Consider the following 26,959-nt stretch of genomic DNA (forward strand, 5'->3'; position numbering starts at 1 on the left):
TCCCTCCTAGCAGGGAAGAAAAATCCATTTTCTGATTAGGTGATGTGAAAAGGTTATTATATAAATTCTAATAAAAGTTTTGGAGATGTGAGCCGGGATTTGAACTATCATGCTTTCTACCTACTTGATAACTTCATCCACAGATTAAGCGATATTAATATTACCTAGGCTAAAATGGTAAGTATTAAAGTCGAATAGTTAAATCTTATTTGCTATTGTTTAATTTAAGACATTAACGTTAAAAGCAGTTAGGTTACCAACAAGTGATTGGGAGGATAATAATAAAACTCTGAGTAGGTTAATCACGTTGCTCAGTTTTTTAATTACCGACTTATCATTAAATACAACAACTAGGTACACGCGATCCACAGCGACTGTATATCACATTACATTCACTCCTATACATAGTTACATACAAATAGGTATAAATAATATGTCTCACTTCCTTCCGCGTTCAACGACAATTTATATCTCAACTATATATTTATTTTAATAATTCGTACTATCAATTCCTCTTTGTTCTTTATTTCATTTCAGTAAAGCGTGTTTATTTATCTATTTAAGTTAAAGGCCATTGTTCATACGCGATTCTGATATGATATAATTACGTATTTAGTATTTAGGTACATCACTTTTTTATAAAGTCCAATTTACACTTGCCGCGCGTACGGTAGTGACGTTCCCGCACTTTGATCAAGCAACTCGTCTCTGTAATTTGCTAATAATTCTAATATTACCCCATTCGTCCACCCAAAACCAACCTGCACCCCATATTCCCCACCATCCCCTGGATATCCCGGCTGGACCGCACTATATTTCTCAAACATCTTGGTGTACCTGTTGTACCCTAAGTAGTTCGAGCGGATCCAAAGCTTAGCTTGTTCTTTCGCTAACTTTCGAGCTTCTTCGTGACCGCTTTTGTCAAGCCCTCCTATGAGTATGCTTTGCATTGGAGCCCATGCGTTTGGATAGTCCCACTGCTCGCCAGAATGGAGAAGAGATGATGGGATTCCTCCAGGAAAATCGAGTCCTCCGGACGAATGCAAATAACTTACTAAACGCGCAGCGTATTTTGGAGCATCTTCTTTCTCCACCGCTCCCGCCCACAAAGGCGTAGCACAGCTTGGATAAAAATGCTTCCTTCTTGCTTTGGCCATAGAATCGTAGTCATACCATGTCCCGTCGGAAGTATCCCACAGCACATTCTCAATCGACCTTCTCCAGTATTTAGCGAGGCTGTACCACTTTTGCGCCTCACGGTGGTCGTTGAGAAGGACTCTCAAGTCACCAGCGAGTTGAAGAGCCCCAGCAAAGATTGAGTTTAGGTCGACCGGCAGAATGCGCGAGGCGTGAACATCAGTCCGGTTTCCGACGGGATCTGAGCTAGCAGTCACGAACCAGCGAGTGGAAAAATCCCAACCACTTTCAGCCGCGCTCCTCATCTCTTTATAAAATACCTGGCGCAAATCCTCTGAGTGTAAAAACTGGGAAGTAGTATAGTCTTCGTAATATGACTCTGGTCGCGGTCCTATGGCATCCTCATCAGAATAGTATCGAAGGAGCACATATTGGTTCCCGTTTATTTCGACTGTCACTTTCTTTGTATTCAACCAGTATCGTAATTCATTTTCAACAGTAGGGATATGACGCTTTAACCACGCGAGATCTTCCGAAACGGCATAGTAATCTGCAACCATAGCCGTAAGAAGAGGTGGTTGGCTTCTACCTAAGTAATAGATGCGACTGCCGTTTGGAATGTACCCAAACTTGTCAACTAAATACAGAAGATTTTCTACCATACCTTTGGCAGTTTCTGCCATATCACTGAGTAGAAGTCCACGTACGATCCAGTAAGAGTCCCAGTAGTATAACTCCTTAAAACGACCTCCAGGTGCGATGAATCCATTAGGAACTGAGATTAAGCTGTACCGGTCAGGATGCTGATGAACAACAGGTTTTACTTTCCGTCCCAATGTTGCCCAAATGGCAATCACATTTTTAGCAAACACTTTAAGTTTCGGATCTATTATTCTATCTAGTATAGGCGGCGATGGGTTGAAGTCAGGAGGCATCCAATTTTCCAGTTCGTTTCCTGGCTCGAAATGCTTTCCGACGAACTTGGTAAGCTGTTCACGCGAAGGATTCCGATGCGTGTCGTGCATCAGCTGAGCAAAATCTGCCAACGTATCGTTCGTAGAAAACAATAGCTTCATGTCAACGAAAGTTTTTGAATCCGGGAAAATCCTGGCGAGCTGGATGCGATGTAGCATTTCGCCGGCGCAGTAGATGGAAGAGTTGCAGGAAGGGATGAACGCCTGCGAGTAGGCGTTGAGCAAGCCCAGTACTGGGTATAGCGGCAGCCGTAGCGTAAACATTTTTATTTATTTTTTACGCGCGGTAAACATAACGTACGAGCGGCGAGCGTGTGTCGACGCGCGCGAGACGACTGGCTTCCGGGCCGCGACCGCTCCTAACCGGCCGAGAGCCATGACCGACTCGATCACTTCTCGCTAATCCCTGGAATCCACCATCCCGTCTGACGTAACGAAGAACTAGAGCACTTTCACTGATGATTTTATGAATTTAGGTCGCATTTTAGAAGACAACGTGTACTATCTCCGCGACGGAGACTGTCAAACTGACGTTAAGTTATAACAAATTCGATAACTCCGTCTAACCTCGTCCTTCGTTATAAATTTCGTATCTTTGTCAGCCTTATGGAACAAATAAATATACTTTATGGTAACAAATTTATATTTGCACTTAACAAATTTGCTACTATCTATCGAAAAAGAGCGTGGTTCGAATTTATCCGTTGCTGTTTTTAAGTTTGCTATTGATAATGTAATGATTGCGTCACGCACTAGTACGTTATCAGCTGATTGTTATGAATGATTAATTTTCCGTGTTTATATTTCATGGATACAACGAGTATCTAAATAGCTAGTAAACTTGTTCACGCACTACTAAGTACGTAGCTTAATGCTTCTTGGCATTAAGATTTAGATTGAGTTTTATGGAAGGTAAAGGTATTTTACTTAGGCTCCAATTATATTGCAAATAGTTAAAAAAGATTAATGTAATTATATAAGCACCTGGCCTTGGTTATTGGGGACACACCTAAGTACAGAACTACAGAATGAAGCAAACAATCACAAGGACCGACCTCGGCAAAGTATACCATAATGTTGTTCAACCTGTGGGTCTCTACCCTCTGGGGAGTTGTAAAATATGTAAAGCCTTAAAGAAGAAAAACCATAAAAAACACAATAGAGTAGGTATTCAGGGTGTCGAAAACTTTGTGAAAATGTGTATGTTGGATGGTACGAAACGGCTTACACTTGTCTAATTGTTTAAGCTTTTATTACTGAGGCCATGGGGAATCTCTATCCTTAATAACATCCTACAATAACTCAATAAGTAACTAAATAAAACATCTTCAAATGAATATTGCTCTAAAACTTGTGTCAGGCGTTTGAAATTATTCATAACACCGACAAAAACTAAGGTTATTCAACACAGTTTAAGCCGCGGACCACAGGCCTAACTACACCTTTAAATTCAAGTCCCTCAAATATAAAACCAGTATGACCTCTGTGACCTCGCAAATCTCCATGACTCCCCCATTAAAAAAACCCAATAGGTGAATTGTCAAAAAACATAAATATATAGAATCTGCACACCGAATTTTACGAGAATCGCTTGAGAAATTCGACCTGTAGCTAGGTAGCTACAGGAACCAGCCGGACAGACATATATGAAAGCATTTTACGGAGCTTTAACGGAGACATTTGCTTTCGCTTAGTCAATTAACAGAATTCACGGCAGTGCTGAATATAAAATAAATAAAAATCTATGTAAAGACACAGCCTTTTATTTTCAAACACTACATATTTAAATATTAATTAATAATCAGACCGCGGGGTTTGGGTGTGGGAATGTTTCGTGAATTTATAACTTAGTTTATTGTAAATAAAATAGTTACCAAACTATTAATTAAAAATATTTAGTAAGCAACAAATACGCTTAGAAATGTTAGAATATTTACTGTTTTGAAAGTGTTTACCTATTATTTGGCTAATGAAAAACATTCCTGCACCCAAAACCCCGGGGTATGTTAATAATGTTATTAAAACTAATACAACAATTAATTATACTGCTTTAAAATTTATACCATGAATAAAATATACATATAGATTATAGCTATTTAGTTTACGTAGGATATGGTAGGAACAATTAATACATCTATAACAATATTAACAATATCAAGACATTTTTTTTACATACCGTAGGTAGGTAACATAAGATTTGAGTCAACATTTTTGATACCATTGTAATAAATACATGAACATGACGGTACATTAAAATCTGACTAATATTGAATTCTAATTCCACGAAAAAAATGATCGTCCAGCAAAAAGTACAAGTTAAAGAAAAAAACCTTTCCTATCCTGTTAAAAAAAACTTGACTGTATCCATTTTAGAATTTAATCGTGCTTATATATAAGATGGTCAAGCAAATCTTGTCAGTAGAAAAAGGCGCGATATTCAAATTTTCTATGAGCCGATTTCCCTTCGCGCCTACATTTTTCAAATTTGCCGCCTTTTTCTACTGACAAGATCTGCTTGACCATCTATAAATTAAATGCTTATGCCGGCTGTACACTCTCGTCGAGACACCCCGAGACAGGCCGAGAGCGAGTGTGTACAGAACTACAGACTGCTCTCGTCTTGTCTCGTCTCGCCGTTCCCCGAATGCGGTCGGTTTTTTGCGGCCGAGTCAAAGAGTATCGCTGCTCTCGCGAGGGCAGCGAGGCAGAGCATGTACACACTCATTGTTAAAACAGAGATTTGTGTAACTACCCGACAAAAATCTATCAACAAATGGGGGGTAGACATCACAAATGCAAATTACCACCACACGTATGTTAAATATTACTATCAATAATTACTCGGTGTGTTTCTGTAAAGACGCGTTTTGGTGATCAGCCGTTAAAGTTTGGTCCAACGAGAGTCCAACAGCAACAGTTTCTATGTCCATCGTGGCGGGAATCCGCGGTTTAAATGATTCAACGAGTGTGTACATGGTGTGTTCTCGTCAACAGCTTCTCGCCCGAGACTCTCGGCGAGAGGCTCTCGCCGAGCGTGTACAGCCGGCATTATAGTCAATGTATTTGTAAGTAACACGAGCAGGATAGAATATTTATAATAATATTTTAATTGTTCTTAAGTAGGTACCTACTTACATGTTTGCAAACCGTTTTTGTATACTTACCTATCTACTTTAAAATACAATTAATAACGACTTATGTCAACTTTTATAAAATACAAGTATTAGTATGTACCGAATTACTTAATTAAATGCCTTATAACAAAAAATAACAAGAAATGCTTAATAAATGTTATTATCACATTATTTTGTTAATAGCTTATCTATTCAAAAACATAGGTCCATAGCTGTAAAATAAGAAACTATATACATGGTACCTACTTACTGAAATCTTGTAACTTGTTTATTTTATTAATTTATTATTATACTTACCTACAAGTAAGCGTATGTTGAGGTAACTTCACATAAATTAGGCTTTTAATTTAAGGTCCTATCTATATATATATATATATATATATATATATATATAAATATATATATATATATTCAATATTGATATAGGTACTACTATTTTATCACTGATTATTCTGATCAAAACGTTTTAAGTTTTGTCCATAGGCTTTTAGCCTAATCTTGAAATAACATTCAAGATCAGTACAAATAAATAAATACCTGATGCAAAAAATCTTAGTATACCCATCGATAACGGAATGCCCAATAATAAGAAAAATGCTGCTTCTATGTAGTCAGCGATGCATTTTTATATTCATAAAAAACACACTCAGATGTGTGACTATTGAAATACTCAGATGTGTGACTATTGAAATAGATTGCACATGGTAGATTAAATTCTGCTCTAAAATAGATCCTATCAATCTACTGTTAGTCATCTTATAGTTCATTTTCATCAACTTTCGCTGGCAATCTCCGAGAAACGGTCGTCAGCAGGGTCCAGACCCAAGAGAGCGGAATCGTCAGCGGTTAAAATGGTACCATATTTGTTCAAGAATTCCAGCACAACACCGTTGGACCATCCGAATCCTTCCTGCACTTTATACTCGCCACCTCCCCCAAATTTCCCTGGAGTTTCCGCGTCATATTTCTCAAACATCTGCTTATTTTCATTGAATCCCTGTAAACAAGCGCGCACCCAGGTCTGAGCAACTTGGAAGGCCGTTCTCCTCGATTGCTGATTTCCGGAGGCCTCAAGTGCGTTAACAACGATACTGATTAGAGGCGGCCACGCGTTAGGGAAGTCCCACTGTTGGCCACTTTGGATCAACGAAGTGGGAATACCTCCAGGGAAGTCCAGTCCGTGTGACAACTTCAGATACTTTAAAACACGGGCCGATTTCTGCCTGACTCGGCTTTTCTCGACAGCTCCCATCCAAAGAGGAGACAGGTTACTAGGATAGAAGTACTTTCTAAACTTATTGTCAAGTATATCGTAGTCGTACCAGATACCATCTTGCTCGTCCCATAAAGTTTGCTCGATTGAATTCCTTAATTGCCTGGCGCGGTAAGCATATTCAGCGGCCTTGACAAGGTTTCCTAGATACAATTGGAACGTCGCTACATTTTGAAGAGCATTGGCATATATAGAGTTCAAATCCACTGGGATAATGTCTCTCGTGTGGATGTTTTGGAGGCGCCCCGTATTATCCCCTTTGTCGTCGATAAACCAACGGGAAGAAAAGTCCCACCCGCTTTCGGCAGCGCTCTTGATATCGGTGTAGAATTCTTGCTGTCGGGCTGGATCACTACTTAAGTTTTGGGCAGCCTCATAATCTTCGTAGTAGGATTCTGGCCGAGGGCCTTCACTCGGAGCAAAGTATCTAAGCAAAGTGTGAGACCGGCCGTTCTTCTGGAATGTCACGAATTGCGTCCGCCTCCAATATTCCAATTCTTTCTCCAGATGTCCAATATTGTCCATTAAGAATTTTATGTCTTGCGTTTCTCTATAGTACAGAGAGACCATGGCTGTGAGAAGAGGTGGCTGACTGCGCTCATTATAGTATACTCGGCTTCCGTTAGGAATGTGACCCAACTTCGTCAACAGCTCAATAAGGTTCTCGATCATTCCCCGAGCAGTATCCCGCATTCCACAAATGAGGAGACCTTCAATGATCCAATATGTGTCCCAGTAGTAAATCTCCTTGAATCTCCCGCCAGGTATGATAAATCCGTGCGAAATCGGAATGAGACTGTGGTGGTCTGGTTTTTCAAATACAACGGGCTTTACTTTTCTACCCAGAGTTGGCCAAATATCATTGATATTTTTGGCAAACGTCCTGAGTTTTTCGTCGCGGATTCTAGTGAGGAAAGCGGGATTCTTAGAATAATCCGGCGGAGACCACTCCTCGAGTTCATCTTCGCTATCGAAGTGTTCTTCAACGAACGCTTTAACCTGTTCTCTGGAGGGATCGTTTGTTTCGTTTAAAAGCTTGTCGAATGCTGCGAGGATGGTGTCCGGGTCATGTTTCATCGGGAGATCGACGAAAGTCTTGGAGTCTTCATAGACGCGCTTCATCATCACATGGTGGAGGAGGTCGCCGTGGCAGTACACTTTGCTGTCACAGCTTGGCGGCAGGTCCGCAGCAAGGGCTGTAGCGGCCGCAACCGCTATTAGGAGAACACGCAACATCTGTAAAAAAAAAGAAAAACTGTGGATTAAAATAGGTACTTAAAAGTCTAGAAATCAATAAATGACCCGTGGCAGTTGGACACTTTAAAAGAGTAATTATAATCGATTTTCTATGTTATATTAAGTATAAAATGTAGGCAATGAATTAGGTACAGTTTGAATAATTATGTTAGAAGTCTTAATGATATAAACTTTGATTTAAATTACTAATAGGTCTCAAAGGAACGATTATGGTGATTACTTTATCTTAGTACATTTTAATTCCGTAAACCTCAAATGGTTTACGGAATTAAAATGTACTAAGATAAAGTAATCACCATAATCGTTCCCTGATGTCACTCAACGACGTTGGAAGTGTATAGTCTGTATCTTAAGGTATTTAAAAAAGAGTAAACAAAACGTACCCTCAAATGGCTTCTAAGCCAGTTGAGGGTTGATGAAAACATTACATGATCAAATATTTTGGTTAAAGTCAAAGTCAAATGTACAAATTATTAGTTTACTTTTATTTAAGTACCTAAAGATACAGAGTATGCTTATGACTTATTAGAACCAAGTTCTGTTTATTTTATATAGATTTTCATTCGTGTAAGCTCTCAAACCGATATTAAAAGTTTGTCAGCGAACAAACAGATAAATTTCTTGAAAACACGATAATAAGACCTGGCGGGCCGGATGCCAATGCTCGATGGACCGAGTTCCACTCCTACTGCATAAAAACCGCTAAGAGATGTTTAGGCACAAGTAAAGGAAAGCTGAAAACCAACAAAGATCCTACGTGGTGGAATGAGGAAGTAAAAGCAACACTGAGAAACAAAAAGATCACCTTTAAAAAGTGGCAGGCCTCGGGATTGGATGCTGACAGAGAAGACTATAGGCGGACAAAAAAGGTGGCTAAGTCTTGTGTGGCTGCGGCAAGAGCTCAGAGCAGAGACAACTTCTACAAGAACTTGGAGGCAGCACAATCAGAACACGATGTATTTAAACTTGCGAAAGTGCGGCAAAGCCAGACGAAAGACATAAAACGTAATAAATACATTAAGGACGCATCTGGCAAACTACTAACCCGAAACGAGGATATAAATAGGAGATGGCAGGAATACTACCAAAATTTGCTAAACGAGGAGTATCCGCACGAACCACTGTACGCCACAGCCCCGGCACAAGGCCCAATTGAAGAGGTCACAATTTCGGAAGTAAGAAAAGCTCTAAGTAAAATGAAAAACAATAAAGCAATAGGACCTGATGAGGTTCCAGCTGAAGTGTGGAAAGGGGCTGGAAACACCGGATTGGCCTGGCTGAATAACCTTTTCAACGAAATTATGGCAAACGGCAAGATACCGGACATGTGGAGAACCAGCACATTAGTCCCGTTCTACAAAAATAAAGGAGACGTGGCAAACTGCGGCAACTATCGGGGCATTAAATTAACTTCCCATACATTAAAAATTTGGGAGATTGTCCTTGCCAACCGATTAAACAAGATTGTCAGACTCACCCCAAATCAATGTGGTTTCACAAGCGGAATAGGAACGATAGATGCAATACATAGCGTGAAGATTCTCATGGAAAAATACAGATCACTTAAAAAAGACCTCCACCTTGTATTCATCGATCTTGAAAAAGCTTTTGACCGCGTTCCAAGGGCACTGATTTGGCAAGCTTTAAGATCGCAACGTGTCCCAGAGCAATACATCGCATTAATAAAAGATCTATATCAGGGGATAACTACACGGGTTAGCAGTCCTGCGGGTCAGTCCGACGAGTTCGAGGTAAAGGTCGGAGTTCACCAGGGTTCCACTATAAGCCCGTTACTATTTAATCTAGTGATGAACTACATCACGGAACATCTGCAGCGCCCGCCACCTTGGTCTTTGCTCTACGCTGACGATGTAGTTCTCATCTCAGAAACCTTAACGGAAGTGCAGGAACAGCTCAATGCATGGCAGCGAGCTTTGGAGAGACATGGACTTCGAGTGAACAGGGATAAAACCGAATACATGATGTGCAACCTGTCTGGAGGCGACGCCAATAACAACGCATCAGTAATGATTGAGGGTTCCTCATTAAAACAAGTACAAGAATTTAAATACCTCGGTTCAATCGTGGCCCCGAAACAGGCGACTGAAAAGGACATCCAGCACAGAATAACAACCGCCTGGCTCAAATGGAGGTCACTATCGGGCGTGCTATGTGACACCAGAATGCCCATAAAGCTTAAAGGCCAAGTCTATAAACAGGCAGTCCGACCAGCGCTAATTTACGGATCGGAATGCTGGCCAATGAGAAAGGAAGATGAGCAAAGGATCCACGTCACTGAAATGAAGATGTTGCGTTGGGCCGGAGGAGTTACGAGATTAGACAGGATAAGAAACGAATATATTAGAGGAACGTTCAAAGTCATAAAAATTGAGGACAAACTGAGAGAAAATCGCTTGCGGTGGTACGGACACGTCATGAGGCGAGACCAGGACCATATGACGAGAGCAGTGATGCAAATAGAGGAAATGAAGCGAGGCAGAGGCCGACCTGCCGCCACCTGGAAGAGCACAATCGAAAAAGATCTTAAAGCTAATAATGTAGACGCAGGGACAACACAAAATCGATTGTTGTGGCGAAAACGTACAAGGAGGGCTGACCCCAAGTGATATGGGAACATAGCCAGGAGAAAGAAGAAGAAAGAAGAAGAAGTACCGCGCATTTTCCCGTCCCCTATATCCGGTTTCCTCGAATTACTTTCTCTAATAGGCTCTAATATTTTTATAGGATAAAAGCTGCGTTCAGGCGATATGGGTTCAGTTACCTGCAATAATATATGTTACTCTTCGAAGGCCGCAAAAATATGTGAATACAAATAAGATCGTGTCAGATATTTTTGCGGCCTTCGTTGTGTAACGTATTATTGCAGGTGACTGTACATAGATACAACCACTCACGACTCACGACTAGGGCTTGCAATATCGGATGGTTTCCAATTCCGGAACTGATTTTCGATATAGGATTCCAATTCCGGAATTCCGGAACTGGTTCCGGAATTAGGGTTTACCATATTTTTATTCGATTTTTTAGTAAAAAACAACAAAAAATGTGAAATTCTGATACTTTACGTTTATTAAAGTTAGTATTGTTTAAGCGAAATTTAATTTGAATTAGGTACGTTTTTTTACCACCTTATTAATATGGTTACCTTATTCACTTCTATGATACGGGGGATTTATTTGGGAAAACTATAGTTGCTAGCAAACCATTCGATGCATAATTTTATAAAATAGTTAAATATAATAGCTTCCTACTCTTCCTAACCTATATAGTAGGTAGTGGTGTTGTTTAAGAAGTTGAAGGTCTAAGTTTGGCTTTTTCCTTCCTAGTTCCTAATTATGATTCAGAATATCATATATTATGAGCTTCTACAGGATTCGAAATCGTTAATAGAGAAAACCTCTTTCTCTCTGAATTCAAGATAGAGTCAAAATATTTTTAAATTTCAATTCTACACGTTCGCTTATGTGGTATTCAGACTATTCTAAGCAAGTAAATCGCTCTGCTTTATTGTATTTTTATTATTTTATTATGAGCCCATATTGTCCCACTGCTAAAGCAAACGGAAAAGTAAAATATACCTATACAATAGTTCACTGAATGACTAAAGTCAATTTTTTTATTCGGTAGACTAAAATGACATTTCCTAGTATGAACATAAAATGTCTTTTCATAGTATGAAATGTCATTTTAGTCTACCGAATAAAAAAATAGACTTTAAGAAGCACTTAATAACGACAAAAAACACCCGTACAGTGTAGTATCTTAACAATTTTTAATAATTAACGTATTAAAACCCACAAAAAGTACTTAAATCCAATTCCGGAATTTTCGATATTGAGTGGTATCAATTCCGGAATTGTAATATCGGAAAATTTGTCCGAGATTCCGGAATTTCGAAATTCCGGAATTCCGGAATGCAAGCCCTACTCACGACAGTATTGTCAACGACGGACGCCTTTAAGGTTTATTGAAATGCTTATTTACATATGCGTATGTTTCATAATAAACTTAATTAGATATATCTACACTCTGTAATAATCTATCTTATTAGCCTAAATTACCATTGTAAAACTCAAACCCAAGAAACAGTGTAAGTTTGTATACAAAAAGGTAAACAAAATCGACCGTGACCCAAGCACCAAGTGATATCATTGATATGTTGTTAGCGTGCATTTTTTTTTTTCGTTTTCACCCTCCTTGACCTGTTTGCATTTTATTTTGTTTTAGCCAAAATGCTAATTAACCCGTTCGGTCGTATTCGGAATTTAAATTTAGGTAGGTTTTTTGTTGATTTTTAAAAGATACGGCTTTTTGTTTTCTTTTTTTCAATATCTAAGTATTGTGTACAGTGAACGGAAATGTACATTATTAACATTATGCATCGAAATATGAAGGACATTTATTTATTACTCTATTCAAATTCGTTATCGCGTGGCAAATTGGCTGAAAGTAATGAAGCAACGTTACGCATACCTAATGTTTTCATGTAATTTTGTATGTTAATAGGGCAATGTTATTGGAACAATATGTTTATTTTTAAACTCAAGCTTACATAAGGCATTTTGTAACTGAGTATGTCCCCGTAAAGATGAATGACTGTACGTATCAATTAATCTAATGGCAATGACAGCATCAAGATAGGTAGGCGCCATCTCTTGCGACACGTTGGAAAATAAATGCGTACCTACTGCTTTCTTTCATTTACAACCCTATCGTAGAAGCATAAGATTCAATTTGCCAGAGTCAGCAGTACCATGTAGAGTTGTTATTGTAGTTTAATTTCGGCCGGCTTCCTAGAGACAAGACATTTGGAAAGGTGACTTTCGCAAGATCGCATCACGTTTTTACTGATATTTAAATTTGAACTGTATTTAATATTCCTAAAGACTATTTTTAGAGTTGCACCATTCGGTAATATAGGTTGTAAATATATGTTTTTAAATGTTTATTTATATCTGAAGTATTGGTAACATTATTTGTTATATAAAATGCACTAGTTCGGATATTTTGCGTAAGCCTAACGCCGATGACCTTAATCTGTTATCACGTCTATGTTATGTGGTTAAGTAATATTATGGGGATTAGTCTACTAGGCTACTAGTATAGTAGAGGTAGAGATATGTTTAGATCAATCTTCTCAGTTTGTGGCGTTTACTGTTAAAGCGGTATTCTGAAGTTCCCTAAAACCGATTTTAGATTTTTATTAACGATTATATTATATAGTGTAACACTTGTAACTATCTACTATTTTGCTTCATATTCAACTTTTTATAAGCCGAAAAGGAAGTCTTTATTTTTTGGCGTTAGAATAAGTCTTGCAGCTTTTGTAGAGCTTCTGCAAATTTTATTGTTTCATTATCAACTTTTTAGGGTTTAGGGACCCTATTACTAAGACTCCGCTTTCCGTCTGTCCGTCCGTCCGTCTGTCTGTCACCAGGCTGTAACTCATGAACCGTGATAGCTAGACAGTTGAAATTTTCACAGATGAGGTATTTCTGTTGCCGCTATAACAACAAATACTAAAAACAAAATAAATATTTAAGTGGGGCTCCCATACAACAAACGTGATTTTTTGCCGTTTTTTGCGTAATGGTACGGAACCCTTCGTGTGCGAGTCCGACTCGCACTTGGCCGGTTTTATATAATAATTCTCCTTAACGTGCTGCTATATAATTCATGAAGACCTACTTAGATAACAATAATGAAGCAGCCTCAATAAAGCAGCCCGAGTAAAGACCTCGCTCATCTACCAATGCCAGGGTCGCTACACAAGGTCCAGTATAAGTCTGACCCATGATTAGACATCCTAGCTAGGCATCCACGGATCAAGTTATGCTAGCTCAGTCGAGTCGCTGCGTGAGTTAATTAAGTGCCAGTGATTAGACGACAATTTGAATATTTTACCACCATAAATCGTTTAAGGTCGAATATGATGTTCCAGGTCATTGTAACTTAACAGATTAAATGGATTTAAATATAATTTTTATTTATTATACACAACTAAACGTCGTTTTATGGTGTACAATAAAGTTTTTCACTTACCTACTTCAAAGCCTTAAATTCTTTAAACAATGGAATCAATAATATTATAGACGATGAGGTTAGGCTCAATTGAGTGCATAAATGAGTTGCTTTTGCCTTCGAGAATTTTGAAAAGTAATAAAAACTATTGGGTAGTAACAACAAACAGAATAATATATTGTATTATTTATCATCAGATGGTTAAGAGAGACTTTTTACGCGCGCCGGTTTTTCCGTTTGGTTTTGCGTAAAAAAACCACGGCCAGAGCCACTCGAGCGCAACCGATCGTGTTTTGGATCCGATTGCTTGTCGTTTTTCAGATTATGGGAGCATTATAAAATACTCTCGGATCTTTTATCGGATTTTATTTAATAATGTAGGAAGGAAGGGAAAAAACTAGGTACTAAATACACATTTTTCCCCAATATCTTTGTTTTCCTTGGGTTTTTGCCACTTAATTTTTCTTAGTCGTTCAAATTCATTAGGTACCTAATAACTCGTATTTCTAGAAAAGCATTAATTATTAAATATGTTCTTTTAAATAGTCCGTCCGTCTGTCCGTTTTATCATTCTAAATTCTTACGTTTAAATGGGATGCCACGAATGGGAATGGGATGGAACGCCATAAATTGAAGAATTAATTACCGACTAAAAAAGAGAATGCAAGAGTGTGAAGAATGAAATTATTATTTGCAATTTTCATCCCAATTATCTAAAATAATAATTATCATGCGAGTAGCACTTATATTGAACTAAATTAACTACAAAATACAAACGTATAGGAAATAAGGAATCTAAATAGATATATAGGAAGGATCTGAATAATCTGGATAATTAGGATCTGAATAATTAGGGGAAATATGGGGAAGGTACGCGTACCCTACCTAGCAAATTTAATACAATCTATTTCATCTTGTTTCTAGTCATAATCAATTGATAAAGTTTCTAAAACGCTTTTTATAGTGTTACGTAAAAATGTTAGTGTCGAGTTTTTATCGACAGTGAAGTTCATTGAGATCTAGAAAGCATTCAGTTAATTCTAGCATGCTAAACCGAAATGTCGTATCTTTTAGTGAAATACAGTTTTTAGTTACCTATGGCGGTGGAATTCACAAAAAAAGTGGTAAAAGCGGGACACTTTTTGCAAAATCTGCCACGATCCGCAAAAAGCAAATAATAGCTCTTATGTAACAATTTACAGGCCTCATCTTATATATAGTAACAGCTGTTTATTACAAATGATACCTTAACTGTATACTTGACTTGTAACGGCAGCAGCGTACGTAAAATATTTTTCTACAATATTTTTTACAATTATTAAAATACAGTGAATCCTGGTTAATTGACACCTGTATAAATGGAAAACCTCAATAATTGCAACCAAAAGTCCGGTTCCGGTCCCTTGAGACCACAAAGCCTCTATAATTGAAAGTTGGAACCTCTATAATTGCAATTTAGATTTTAGTGCTTTTCGTAATTTTGCCTCTGTAATTGACCACATCGCAACTAAGACCTTTATAATTGACACTGTACTAAAAAAAATCCGTTATTTTTGCTCTTCTTTTTACCTCTATTATTGAAACAAGTCTTACTTATTATTACCTCTGTTATTGAAATAATGTAGTAGTAGACAGCAGAAACAATATTTAAATAGCAATGATCATTTTATTTATATCTTCATCCAGAATTCAATTTAATTACCTATTGGGTATCTATCACAGCCTGTAGTAGGTAAAACAAAGTATGCTTTTTACATTCTAATAAAACTTTCTTCTACATATCAAGGGTATTTTTTAAACCCAAAATGATAAGAAAATAAAGTAGTAGGTAATTAATGTAGTGTAAAAGTGCAAGTATAGACAGAACCAATATATAGACCAGAAACCCAGAACGTAAGCGTGTAAATCTACTTTCAATGGTTATTTGCACCTCCATAAAAGAAATTTGTCAGAACGCAACCTCTATTAATGAAAACCTCTATAATTGACACAGCGATTTTTTGAACCTCGTTAATTGACACGACCTGCTTAAATGAAAAAAAAAAATATACGCGTCGACTTGAGAACCTCCTCCGTTTTTTTTTTCGTCGGTTGAAAAACCTGGTTAATTGACAAAAAATGGCCGGTCCCTTGAGATTGCAATTATCCAGGTTCCACTGTAAAATATATTTATGAGCATTTTTAAGTCAACCCTCGTAACATTAAACGACTCAGCGTCATTCGCTTCATATATGTATAACAATGGTATCGTAAGCACCTATTGTATTTTTATTAAATTGCTTTTCAATTACGTCCCTTAAGTGATGGATGAGAGGAAATGGAGATAATTTTATACGAAAATAAGTAAAAAACGAAGACTAATAAAATATATTTTATTAGTCTTCGGTGAGAATAGAGGTAGTTACTATGAGGAATATAATTCGAGAAAAAAATGAAATTTAGAATGTTTTGAGGAATAGGTGAATTTTGTTACATGTCAAATTGACAGCCAAGGGGTACCCCAGAGGCTGCGGAAAACTAAATTCGAAATGCGTCGCTTTAAACTGGAATTTTACGGGTCCGCCATTTTGAAAAAAAAAACTAAAACTAAAACGACAAAAAAATTACTTACTTATTTAATTTTTGAACCTGCTCACAAAATTTCACGAAAATCGATTGAAAATTGCAACCTATGGAGGAGAATATCCGGACATACGAAAGCATGTCCATGCTGAAACGGAGACCTTCGCTGACCCTCGGTCAATTAGACGAAGTAGTAGTAAACCTTATTATGTCCATAAATTAATTAAAAAAAATGATATTTTTGAAATACTACTGATGTTATTCATAAACGCGCTACAAGTCCCAATTACATAAATCGTTTGTCTTGATCTGTCATTTTGACTTATAAGTTATATATTTGTAAGAAAGGGGCAAAAGATAAATTTAACTAATTGACGCTTGTAAAATTTTTTGAATAAGGGGGTTAAGTGTGTCGCCTAACTTCAAACTCGGGTAAATCTATTCGATCCTCTCAGCAAATATTTACCCTATTTTTCTACCTACCTTTTCTTAATACCAAAATCGCATAATCTTACAGAGACAGACGATTTACTCAGATGTGCAGAAATTTAGTTTTATATAAGTTAATGTACCGATATTATAACTTTTGATGACTATTCCCTATCGCAAGAAAATCCGGAGCTGACTAATTCTAACCGATTTCTAAGCCAAAAGTACTATATTACTATTTGTCACGAAATGTAAATAGGTATGTAGGTATTTACCTAAGTCAATTGTTGTTCCCTTTAGAACTACTCGACAGATAATTCACCCGTGCTAACAATGATAAGCCTCAAACAAACTCCATTGATAGTGATAATGCTCTCGAGATAGCTGTCAAGTACATATTGAAGGCCTGATGTTTTTCACAAGAAACAGTGAATGATGGAATAAACAACTTCTTATCGGCGACCGAATCGCAATCGGTAGGTAACCTCTCAAGATTGCATATATTTAGAAATGAAACCGATGCCACCGTGATAGTGATAGTGGGCTAAGGTATATACCTAACATCCGCAAATAGACGATGTATGTATCCTCCGGCTTTTTCTTTAGTACCTATAGTTCGTTTTTTTAGCATTATAAAAAAGGTAAACAATCTTTATGTGTATTTTAATCATAGACCTACCATCCGCTCCCGCTTGACAGACAGCTGAAGTGTGCGAAAGGGAAGCCATCACGTATATGAACATCCCATGAGTGCGAAAGAGTCAGACTACCAAAGAGAAAACGTAACCACTTTTGAGTTTGACGACGGCCGCGGACGGCCAAGAGCTTATCACGGTAATTTTCAAATTGAAAAATATACACGGATTAGGACGAAAAGTATTAAAGAAAGTAATTCAGTGAAGATGGTGTCTTGTAGTGTGCCGGATTGCAGTGTCACAGGGCCAAATAGTCCAAGCAAATACTCATTTCAGAGGATTTATGATATTCTGAGCGAAATTTTCATAACGATATTTTGTCAAATTAGCAGCGTAAAAAGTGTAAGAAGCCGGTTTATACAGTTCATTATAAGTTTTTCTTCCTTTGTGTGCTAATATTTTATAATATTAGTCTATAATTTAAAATATTTTGTGTAAAAACGTAATCTGTTACTTTACGCTAGGGCTTGACAAAATGTTCATATGACAGTATCGATAACTTGTCGGTACCTATATTAATAGCTATGTAATTATTTCTTCACAAGACATCATTAAGATATTAGCTTTTATAACCGACTTCAAATAATAACGATTGCTATACCTTTTTGAAGGTGTTCATGTATAGCGGTAAACTTAAACTTCACTTTCCAACACAGTAAGAGTTACATTAAGATAAGTCTGCAACGATTTTGATGGCAAACGCAGTGCAAGTGTTATTTATACGTCATAATGTCGTAGAATTTTAACGTTTAAAATAACACATTTGAAAAAGTAGTCGATAAAGCAATCAAACATCGACAGATTATTAATATGTTGTAACATGACATCACTATTTTTGATCTCACATAGACAATTTACGCACACACTTGCATTTCATTTTTGGTCACATTTTTGAAAATTGACAGTTGTTCTTTGTCATCTAATTCTATGATTTTAATTGAAAAACACGTTTTAAAAATAAGTCACGGCAAATATGTAACAATTATGAATCTAATAAGATCATTTATATTCTTCTGCTTACATAAGTAATAGTTACTGATTTTTAAAAAGCGTTTTTCAATTAAAAGACTAGTTAAGATCGCTTACCTTCCTTCTAATGCAAAAAAAAACCGGGCAAGTGCGAGTCGGACTCGCGCACGAAGGGTTCCGTACCATAATGCAAAAAACAAAAAACAAAAAAAAAAGCAAAAAAAAAACGGTCACCCATCCAAATACTGACCACTCCCGACGTTGCTTAACTTTGGTCAAAAATCACGTTTGTTGTATGGGAGCCCCATTTAAATCTTTATTTTATTCCGTTTTTAGTATTTGTTGTTATAGCGGCAACAGAAATACATCATCTGTGAAAATTTCAACTGTCTAGCTATCACGGTTCGTGAGATACAGCCTGGTGACAGACGGACGGACGGACGGACGGACGGACAGCGAAGTCTTAGTAATAGGGTCCCGTTTTACCCTTTGGGTACGGAACCCTAAAAACGAACTATATATACATCTATTTCAGTTTATAACGTAGTATTGTCAGCCTAGGGCCAGCCCTGTGGAAGCACATAGTTTTCACATTCTGTAATGTACCTAACAAATAAGTAATGTGGCAACAACAAGTGTTGTTTTGTAGTGCGTTCACAACTGTTCAGACTGTCTGCATCTCTAAGTAATCACATGTACAATATCATTGATATTTATTTGTAATGTAAGAACTGTATTTTATTATTTTTGGTGATTTATTTTTATTGCTTGTAAACGTTGACGTGTAAAAGTGCCCTTGTGGCCTTTTTGGTAAATTAAATGTTTGAGTTTGAGTTTATGTAATCCATTCCTTAATTGCTAAACGAGTCTCTAGAGAACCATCATTCCTATAATATAATATCTTGTTATATTGAATAAATGATTATGGCTGTCTGATCTGATCTATATATCCTCATCAAAATCGTAGCAATTATTTGTAAAATATCTATTTTAATTGTATCACTTTGCTGAGATAACTATGTATCATCATATCATCAACACTGGTATCCCTGCAATTATTGTATTGTACTGTATAATAAATATGATTTTCCCGCTGCAGGAATCTTAATTCATATCTGATGTCAGAACTCCTTTTGAGTATTGTTATAGGTCCTTTTTCAATCAGTTCAAGCAAAGGGGTCAAACAGATCACTGTGTTATGTCTTTCCTGTAGACATACACAAGAGTTAAGGGCTATAAAGGTTAATTTTCTTATTTAACCCTTATCCACGTGAAAAGGTCCTCCTTTTATTTAGAGAACTATGATAAAATCATTGCTTACATGCCCACAAGCTGTTAACTATTGCCCACAGGAGAGAAAAATGTACTGTTCGCGATAACACACTATTTTTCTCTCCTGTGGGCAATAGTTAACAGCTTGTGGGCATGTAAGCAATGATTTTATCATAGTTCTTTAAATAAAAGGAGGACCTTTTCACGTGGATAAGAGTTAAATAAGAAAATTAACCTTTATAGCCCTTAACTCTTGTGTATGTCTACAGGAAAGATATAACACAGTGATCTGTTTGACCCAAAGATTTAAATTAAGATATTTAGAGCTTCCTACCGCTTCCGTCGCGCCAAAACACGATTAGCATTAAGTATAAAAATGTAATAAATTTGTTCTATTTGAAATATATACAAAGGACATTGGTGTCGGCACTCTAAAAAGGAACAGTAAAGTCAACTAGTGTTCACGTAAAGGCACATTTTAGAGGAAAACTGCAAAGCCTATGACGCAAGCATTCGTAAGTGCATTAGGCATAAGTATGACATAGAGACCGGCTCTGTCACTAGTTAAGTTACTGCCTGTAATACGAAGTAGGTGTTCATTATGCTACAATATTCAATTCTATCGGAGGTAATCTCACCAAATTTCTTGAAATTTTTGTAAACAATCTATGTACGCGCCTCCGCCGCGCCGTAGAACCGATGAAAATACTAATTCTACGTGCAATTCGAAATCAAATTCCGTATCCCGTTTATTTAAATGTGCCTACCTATATATTTTAATTGTTATTTCGTCATTTTCGAAACTAGATAATTTTTTATAGTGGAAATAATTACTATATTAAATAAACAACTTAGATTTAAATGTGCTTTACGTGAAGGCCATAAGGAAAATATTTTTCTAGGGTAGAGTAGTAGTCGTAGAAGAGTGAAATAGCCCTAGATGCCTACTTGCATAAAAAAATAATATTAATTTTGAGTACCTAAAGTCTATTTCAATAGAACTTGCTAACTATGTAAACAAACAACGTAACTTTGTTTTATCACTGTTTGTCTTTGAATTTTTACACCACCTCATCAAATACCATTGAAACCATACACATATACACTATGAAAACGGTCCGTTCCGTAAAATACATAAATATATAACTGTATCTTGGATATTCAATTAAAAGTTTAAAACCACTACATTCTTTAAAGAGTTCGTTTCACTTAAAATTTTTTTTGGCATTAATATTTAATCTTTCAAATTTTAGAAGGACAGCAAGTTTAATTAAACTAAAACAGGAAAGGAAAAATACATATAATGAGGAGCGTTGGTTAATGGTGGAGAAATTAGATAAAAAAATAGACTATATTAGTTTCCTTTACCGTATATATAGGTACTCGTAAACCGATCATTATTTCAACAACGTACGTTTACATATTATTTATTTACACTTAAACTTTATTGCACAATAAAAATAAGTACCCACGGTAGAAGTATCTACACGTTCATTACCATTCAACCATCGTCATGTCATGTGGTCGTCTCATTGAGAAAAAAGACTCCTAGAAGAGAGGGAGCAGCATTGACAACAACAAACAGGGTTTGATTTTAATCTTCTTCTTCTTCCTGCCCTTATCCCACGTTATGTGGGGTCGGCACAACATGTTTTTCTCTTCCATTCTCCTCTATCTTTTGTCACCTCAGCACTCACTCTTTTCTTTCTCATATCCTCTTTCACACAATCCATCCATCGTTGTTTGGGTCTACCTTCGCTCTCCGTCCATCAATATTACTTCTCTTTACTGACATACTGTTTTAACGAAACCTAAGGTGGATGCGCTTTCTGTAATGTGACGAAGTCTGTCTCTGTCTGGTTGCCTATTACACCTTCACGTTTAAACCGCTGAACCGATTAAGATGAAATTTGGTATAGAGATAGGTCCGGGGAAGGACATAGAATGGTTTTTCAGCCGATTTTGCGGGCAAAAGCTGGTCTGCCCGATTCGAACTATAAAGATACGTTAAATATTACGGCTGGATACGATATGGATTAGATGTGTCAAAAGTGACTTTTCTTCAAACAAAAACGTCACTTTTGATACTGACATATCTAATCCATATCTATACTCTGTATCTTTAGGTATTTCAATAAAAGTAAACAAAATCTACCCTCAAATGGTTCCTTAAGCCAGTTGAGGGTAGATGAAAACATTACATGATCAAATAATGTAGGTCGTAAAGTCAGGTCGTTCAGTGACTGATCCACGCGTTAACCAATAAATGTTACCCGAAAATATACAAATTGTTTGATTACTTTTATTTAAATGCCTAAAGATACAGAGTAATCCGTATCTAGCCGTAATATTTGACGTATCTTAAAGTTCGAATCGGGCCGAGTATTCCTTAATTACGCTTTAGTTTGTGTGCGTACAAAATTGCCATTTGATGTGCATTGTTTTCGCTTCGCACTCCGTCATGACCGTCATGTTATAAACGCGTAGTGAATTGACATTTGCTTACTGTTCTAACTAGTCTTGACTTGACCTTCGGAGATTTATGCTAATCAAACACAGGACTTTAGTCAGGATTTAGTAAAAAAACTTGGCCTATCAGTGTCGCTAAAATAAACAATTTTTAATTCCGCTTTTTTAAATTATGGTCATTTTAAATATTTGTTTCGTATAAATATTTTGCTCTGTCTATATTTTTAATGCTAATAAATTGCGTTGCCAACTCTAACTTAAACCTGTCTAAGCTCTTGTGATAAAAATAACACCAATATGTCACCTTGATCGAGTCACATCCATGATTCCACGTGTAATGCACTCACCTACATCGGCCATATATTTTTATTATTACCATTGACTTATATATTACTTCGTAAAGATGGGCACTAAGAATGGTGCCAGTTCAGCGGTGTCAGTTTGGCTGTCACGCACGAATTTGAGCCAATCGCGCGGGTGATGCGAACTCATGAACCAATCGCGTTGTAGCATTCCAACCAGGCACACCAAACGAGAATTTTCGCGCGAAATTATATGAACGGGCCTATCTTTACTTTTGAAATCATTGATTATTACTATTAGAAAAGACCTTATTAATAAACGCGCTACAAGCCTTAATTTGCTAATAACTAATACTCGTTTGTTTGTCTTAATCTATTATTTAGGACTTATGTATAAGTATGTAAGACAGGGATAAAACAAATTGAGGCTTCTAGCACGTTTATGAATAAGGGGGTAGTCAGCATTCTGTGTTTCCATTCGTCGGCTAGCCTACAAAGCACTCTGTAAGAGTTCCTCCGCGGACCTCAATGGATCTCTATTATCCCTTCAAGTGGCGGTCAACCCGTGAATGGTCGATGCGAAAACCAGTAAACTGAAGTCCACCAGTGAGTGGCTAATGAGGTGTTGACGTATTTAGAGGTGAAATTGAACGCATTTAAGTATAGTTACGCTCTTCTAGCGCCCAAAATTAGGTAGCGAGTTAGAGAAGGATAGCATACCATAAGAAACACAATAACACTTGGTATAAAATTTGTTGGTGAGGACCATTGATTCGGGAGCGACCGCCTAGTCCGAGGTCAGTCTCGTTTTTTAAGAGGTTGTTTTGTAAAAGAAATTGTATCTTAGGTCTTTTTTATTGATTTCATCTTAAAGATAAAAGTCTTCCTTTGATAATTAAATAGCAATTACCTCCAATAATCAGTTAGTTTTATGGTGGTAGTCATTTTTAACAAGGAAGCTGGAAAACTGTCATTCTTCCGGAGTTTGATTACGTCTGGCCAATATATATGTATATTAGAATAATTTAATTGCTATATTCAAATAGCCTATATAACGGCGATTCTAACAATATGTGATTTTATATACTTTCAAACATAGAAAAGCTTAAATCGACGATTTTGTAAAATTTTCTTAATCTGCGCTGACCACCCACCGGGGCCCCGCCAATTGACTACTTTTCGCGTTTTCGGTGGCGCTACTTGAAGGGATGCCTAGCAATATTAATTGCCCAGTCACGAATAATAGATTAGCTACTTTATGACGTTAAATACACTCGGTTACAAATAAACTAATCCATTAGCAGACCCGAGGCCATGGGATTAAGTAGCTGTTGACAAAGCCTATAGTCGTCAGGAAAAGTTTTTTTTTGCTCCATGTTTTTGCATAGTTCTAAAAGTTACGAAACATCCGTGGTCCGACATGCACTTAGCATGTTCTAATTTTGCTTTAGCTAATGCTAATTCTTAGGTACTATTTTTCCCGGGTTGTAGTTTCTGATTTCAATTATTATATTGGTAAATATTTATTTCCGTATGAATGCTTAACTTATCTATTAAGCTTTCGTATACATTTTTAATGAAGAATATTCGTATTCTGTGTAAAATAAGACAAACAAGCCGAAAATGGGAATAAGTACCTACACGTAAAAAAATATAATGGAAAGAACGCACAATAGCACACATTTATTTATCCAACTGTTAACTGATGAGTGTCTTTTTCAAAAGGGCCTATTTCTCTATGAAACCCATCCAAAAATAAGCCCCTTTGTAAAGACACTCCTCAACTGAAGTAAATGTTAATTTCGGTAATGTAAATTAGCTTAATAGTAACAATACTTTTGCCACCTTTTTCCGAATGGTAAAAACAAGGAAAACGTTGAAAAAATACTTAATTTGAATTATTTTGATAACTAAGTACATAACTAGAGTATACTATTAAATCAAATATTAAAGAAAAGCGATAAACAAAATTATAATATCGTCTAACCTGTTTAGGTACGTGTTTGTGTTAACGTGTAACGTGTCTCTTTTCACTCTCTCATCTCATCTCAAAGGTTAACTGGAAGAGATCCCTCAAAGGGATAATTTCGCCTTTGTACTTCTTATTAATTTTAAGTTTTTTTGTACTACTACTAGAGATTTTGACAGCACACGCAGTGCAGGTGTTATTTTAAACTTCAAACTTCTATGAAATTATGACGTATAAATTTATTAAATAACACTGGCACTGCGGGTGCTGTCAAAATCTCTGCAGGCTTTTCTTGGTCTAACTCTACTAAATCTGCCTGAGAAGCATCTTTGGAAATAAGACCTTCGATTAAACAAAACCATACCTACTCAAATTGGTCCATCCGTTTGGGAGCTAAAAGTACGATGCCCACACAGACACTTATCTTACCTTATGTTCAACTTATAACACTAACACTACTCTTTGCATTTGATTTAAAAATAAATTCGGTTGACATTGGTCGAATTAACCTTTACAATAAAAATAATACAAGTTCTAAATCTAATTTAAGTAAATACTTACTTTAGCTCAAAAAAGGTTAAAAAATATACGGAGAACAACTCATATGAATTTTGATGTGGGTCAAAACACTCAAAGCCTTGCACCATCCCACTAACCCGGGGTTAACCGGTTAAACCGTTAACCCGGTGTCAAATTGTACTGGTAACCATGTTAACTCCAGGTTTAACCGGTTAACTCCGGGTGCAAGTGGCTCTAAGATAGCTAAATGTAGGAGAACGAGTGTGACAGCCAAGTTCAGAAATCAATCGAAACCAAATATTTTTTAATATTACAAAAATCCGTAAATATAATTATTCCGATTATATACGTAAGTGTAATTATCGAGCTAGGTATATAGTAAGATAGTCTTTTATAAGTCTCACAAACAAATGTGCGAAACATTAATAGAAGACGGACGGATCAAGCAATTGTAAATCTTAACCGTTTATGTTATAAAAACGAGTATGGCACAAATATCTTCGTGATTATCTTACCGAAGTTGATTGCGACCACAAGACCAAAGACTGCAAAAAGCGTGGTTGAAACAATTAGTTTGAGAATCCGGTATTTATAGGCAACCGCAACATTATAACAGCACGACAAACCTATCTAGGAGGATAATTAGTTTATCGAAAACATAAAGCATTATATTTCTGCCTCTCGTTATGTCAAAAAACCTTTAATTACCGGTTTAAATTGAAATAAAAACATGAACCGTCTTAAAATCAATGTTTTTGGTCTTTTTGTGGATCAAGTAAATTTTTGTTTGGAGGACGTTATTAGACTTATTACACTTAATTATAGTTTATAAAAATCCATTTACGGCACATTATATTGTTGAAGGTGAAATATTTTTTTTAACTGACAACAACAGTTAAAAAAATGTTATTTTAACTAACAATTTATAGGTATTTTTTAATAAAAAAAATACTTTTAAATCAATCATAATATACATAACTGGAAATTGCATTTCCTCTACATATAATTATGAAAGTAATATTCCACATATGATTATGAAAGTATATTACAAATGTAGAGTGTCTTATCTATTTGTAATCCAAGCATTAACGCAAACATTAATCAAATTAATAAATGTACTATATTTTAATACATTACAAACAAACACTAAAAGTGCCATAAACACAATTTTATTACCTAAGTACACTATCCTAAAAAATAAATAAACACACTAATTATAATAAATAAACAAATAAAACACCTTACCTTGCACTAATTCCCCACAATGTATCCACAATCACTATCTTATCGATCGTAAAGTCGTTATCGTCGATATTTGATTCGAACACGCGCGCTCGCGCCGCCCGTGTCCTCTCAACTGACTTGGCTGTACACTCGCTGTAGCGGCGTAGGCGCATCCTTTTATACACGCGATGATAAAAAGCTGACGTGAGCTTCAGCCTGAAACTGAATCTCCCACTTGACGAGACACTTCAGTTTGATGAGTGTAGGTACAGTCGAAGAATTTAATTTCCTACCCATTTTGTACTTTGTCAGTGACAATAGTATGAGGTCTCTAGCGACTAGTTATTGATTGTTACTGTGACAAGGTTTCTTTGAAAATTTTCCGCGGCGCTGGTGGCCTAGCGGTAGAAGGTAGAATAAACGTGATAGATGTCATCAAAAAATACGTGCGTTTCCGACGTAACATTTCTATCAACTTGTAAACACAACAAATACACAGATTTTTCACGCTTATCCTTGCAATTTTCAACGTAATATGTATTAATTTATAACAGTACGTGAACATCAAGCAAAACTTTATGGGATAAAGCAATTATTAGCTCGACAAAAGGCTGATTTAATACAAAGGTAATTAAGGTAATGAATTATATTTGACGTCATATTTTCCTATTTCTACTGTTTAGTTAAGTACACTGACTCGAGGTCGTATCAAAATCAGATTTAGACCAATAT

At 36.5% G+C, this 26,959-nt stretch overlaps 2 protein-coding genes across 2 annotated transcripts; both read right to left on the minus strand.

The window, feature by feature from the left end:
* Positions 1–320: 320 nt before the first annotated feature.
* On the minus strand, positions 321–2,684 carry LOC134791296 (trehalase-like). Its single transcript, XM_063762300.1, has one exon. It carries the CDS (start codon positions 2,373–2,375, stop codon positions 651–653), a length of 1,725 nt encoding a protein of 574 aa, XP_063618370.1. The 5' UTR covers positions 2,376–2,684; the 3' UTR covers positions 321–650.
* A 1,174-nt stretch (positions 2,685–3,858) lies between these two features.
* Positions 3,859–26,398, minus strand: LOC134791295 (trehalase-like). The gene is made up of 2 exons (XM_063762299.1): positions 26,249–26,398; positions 3,859–7,754 (listed from the first exon to the last, which is right to left on the minus strand). The coding sequence occupies exon 2, from the start codon at positions 7,752–7,754 to the stop codon at positions 6,018–6,020; it is 1,737 nt and encodes a 578-aa protein (XP_063618369.1). The 5' UTR covers positions 26,249–26,398; the 3' UTR covers positions 3,859–6,017.
* Between the last annotated feature and the right edge of the window lie 561 nt (positions 26,399–26,959).

The sequence above is a fragment of the Cydia splendana genome, chromosome 6, assembly GCF_910591565.1.
Source record: "Cydia splendana chromosome 6, ilCydSple1.2, whole genome shotgun sequence".
Taxonomy (NCBI): Eukaryota; Metazoa; Arthropoda; class Insecta; order Lepidoptera; family Tortricidae; genus Cydia; species Cydia splendana.

Coding starts and splice junctions, on each gene's coding strand:
- LOC134791296 (XM_063762300.1), bottom strand. CDS start 2,375: ATGTTTACGCTACGGCTGCCGCTATACCCAGTACTGGGCTTGCTCAAC.
- LOC134791295 (XM_063762299.1), bottom strand. CDS start 7,754: ATGTTGCGTGTTCTCCTAATAGCGGTTGCGGCCGCTACAGCCCTTGCT.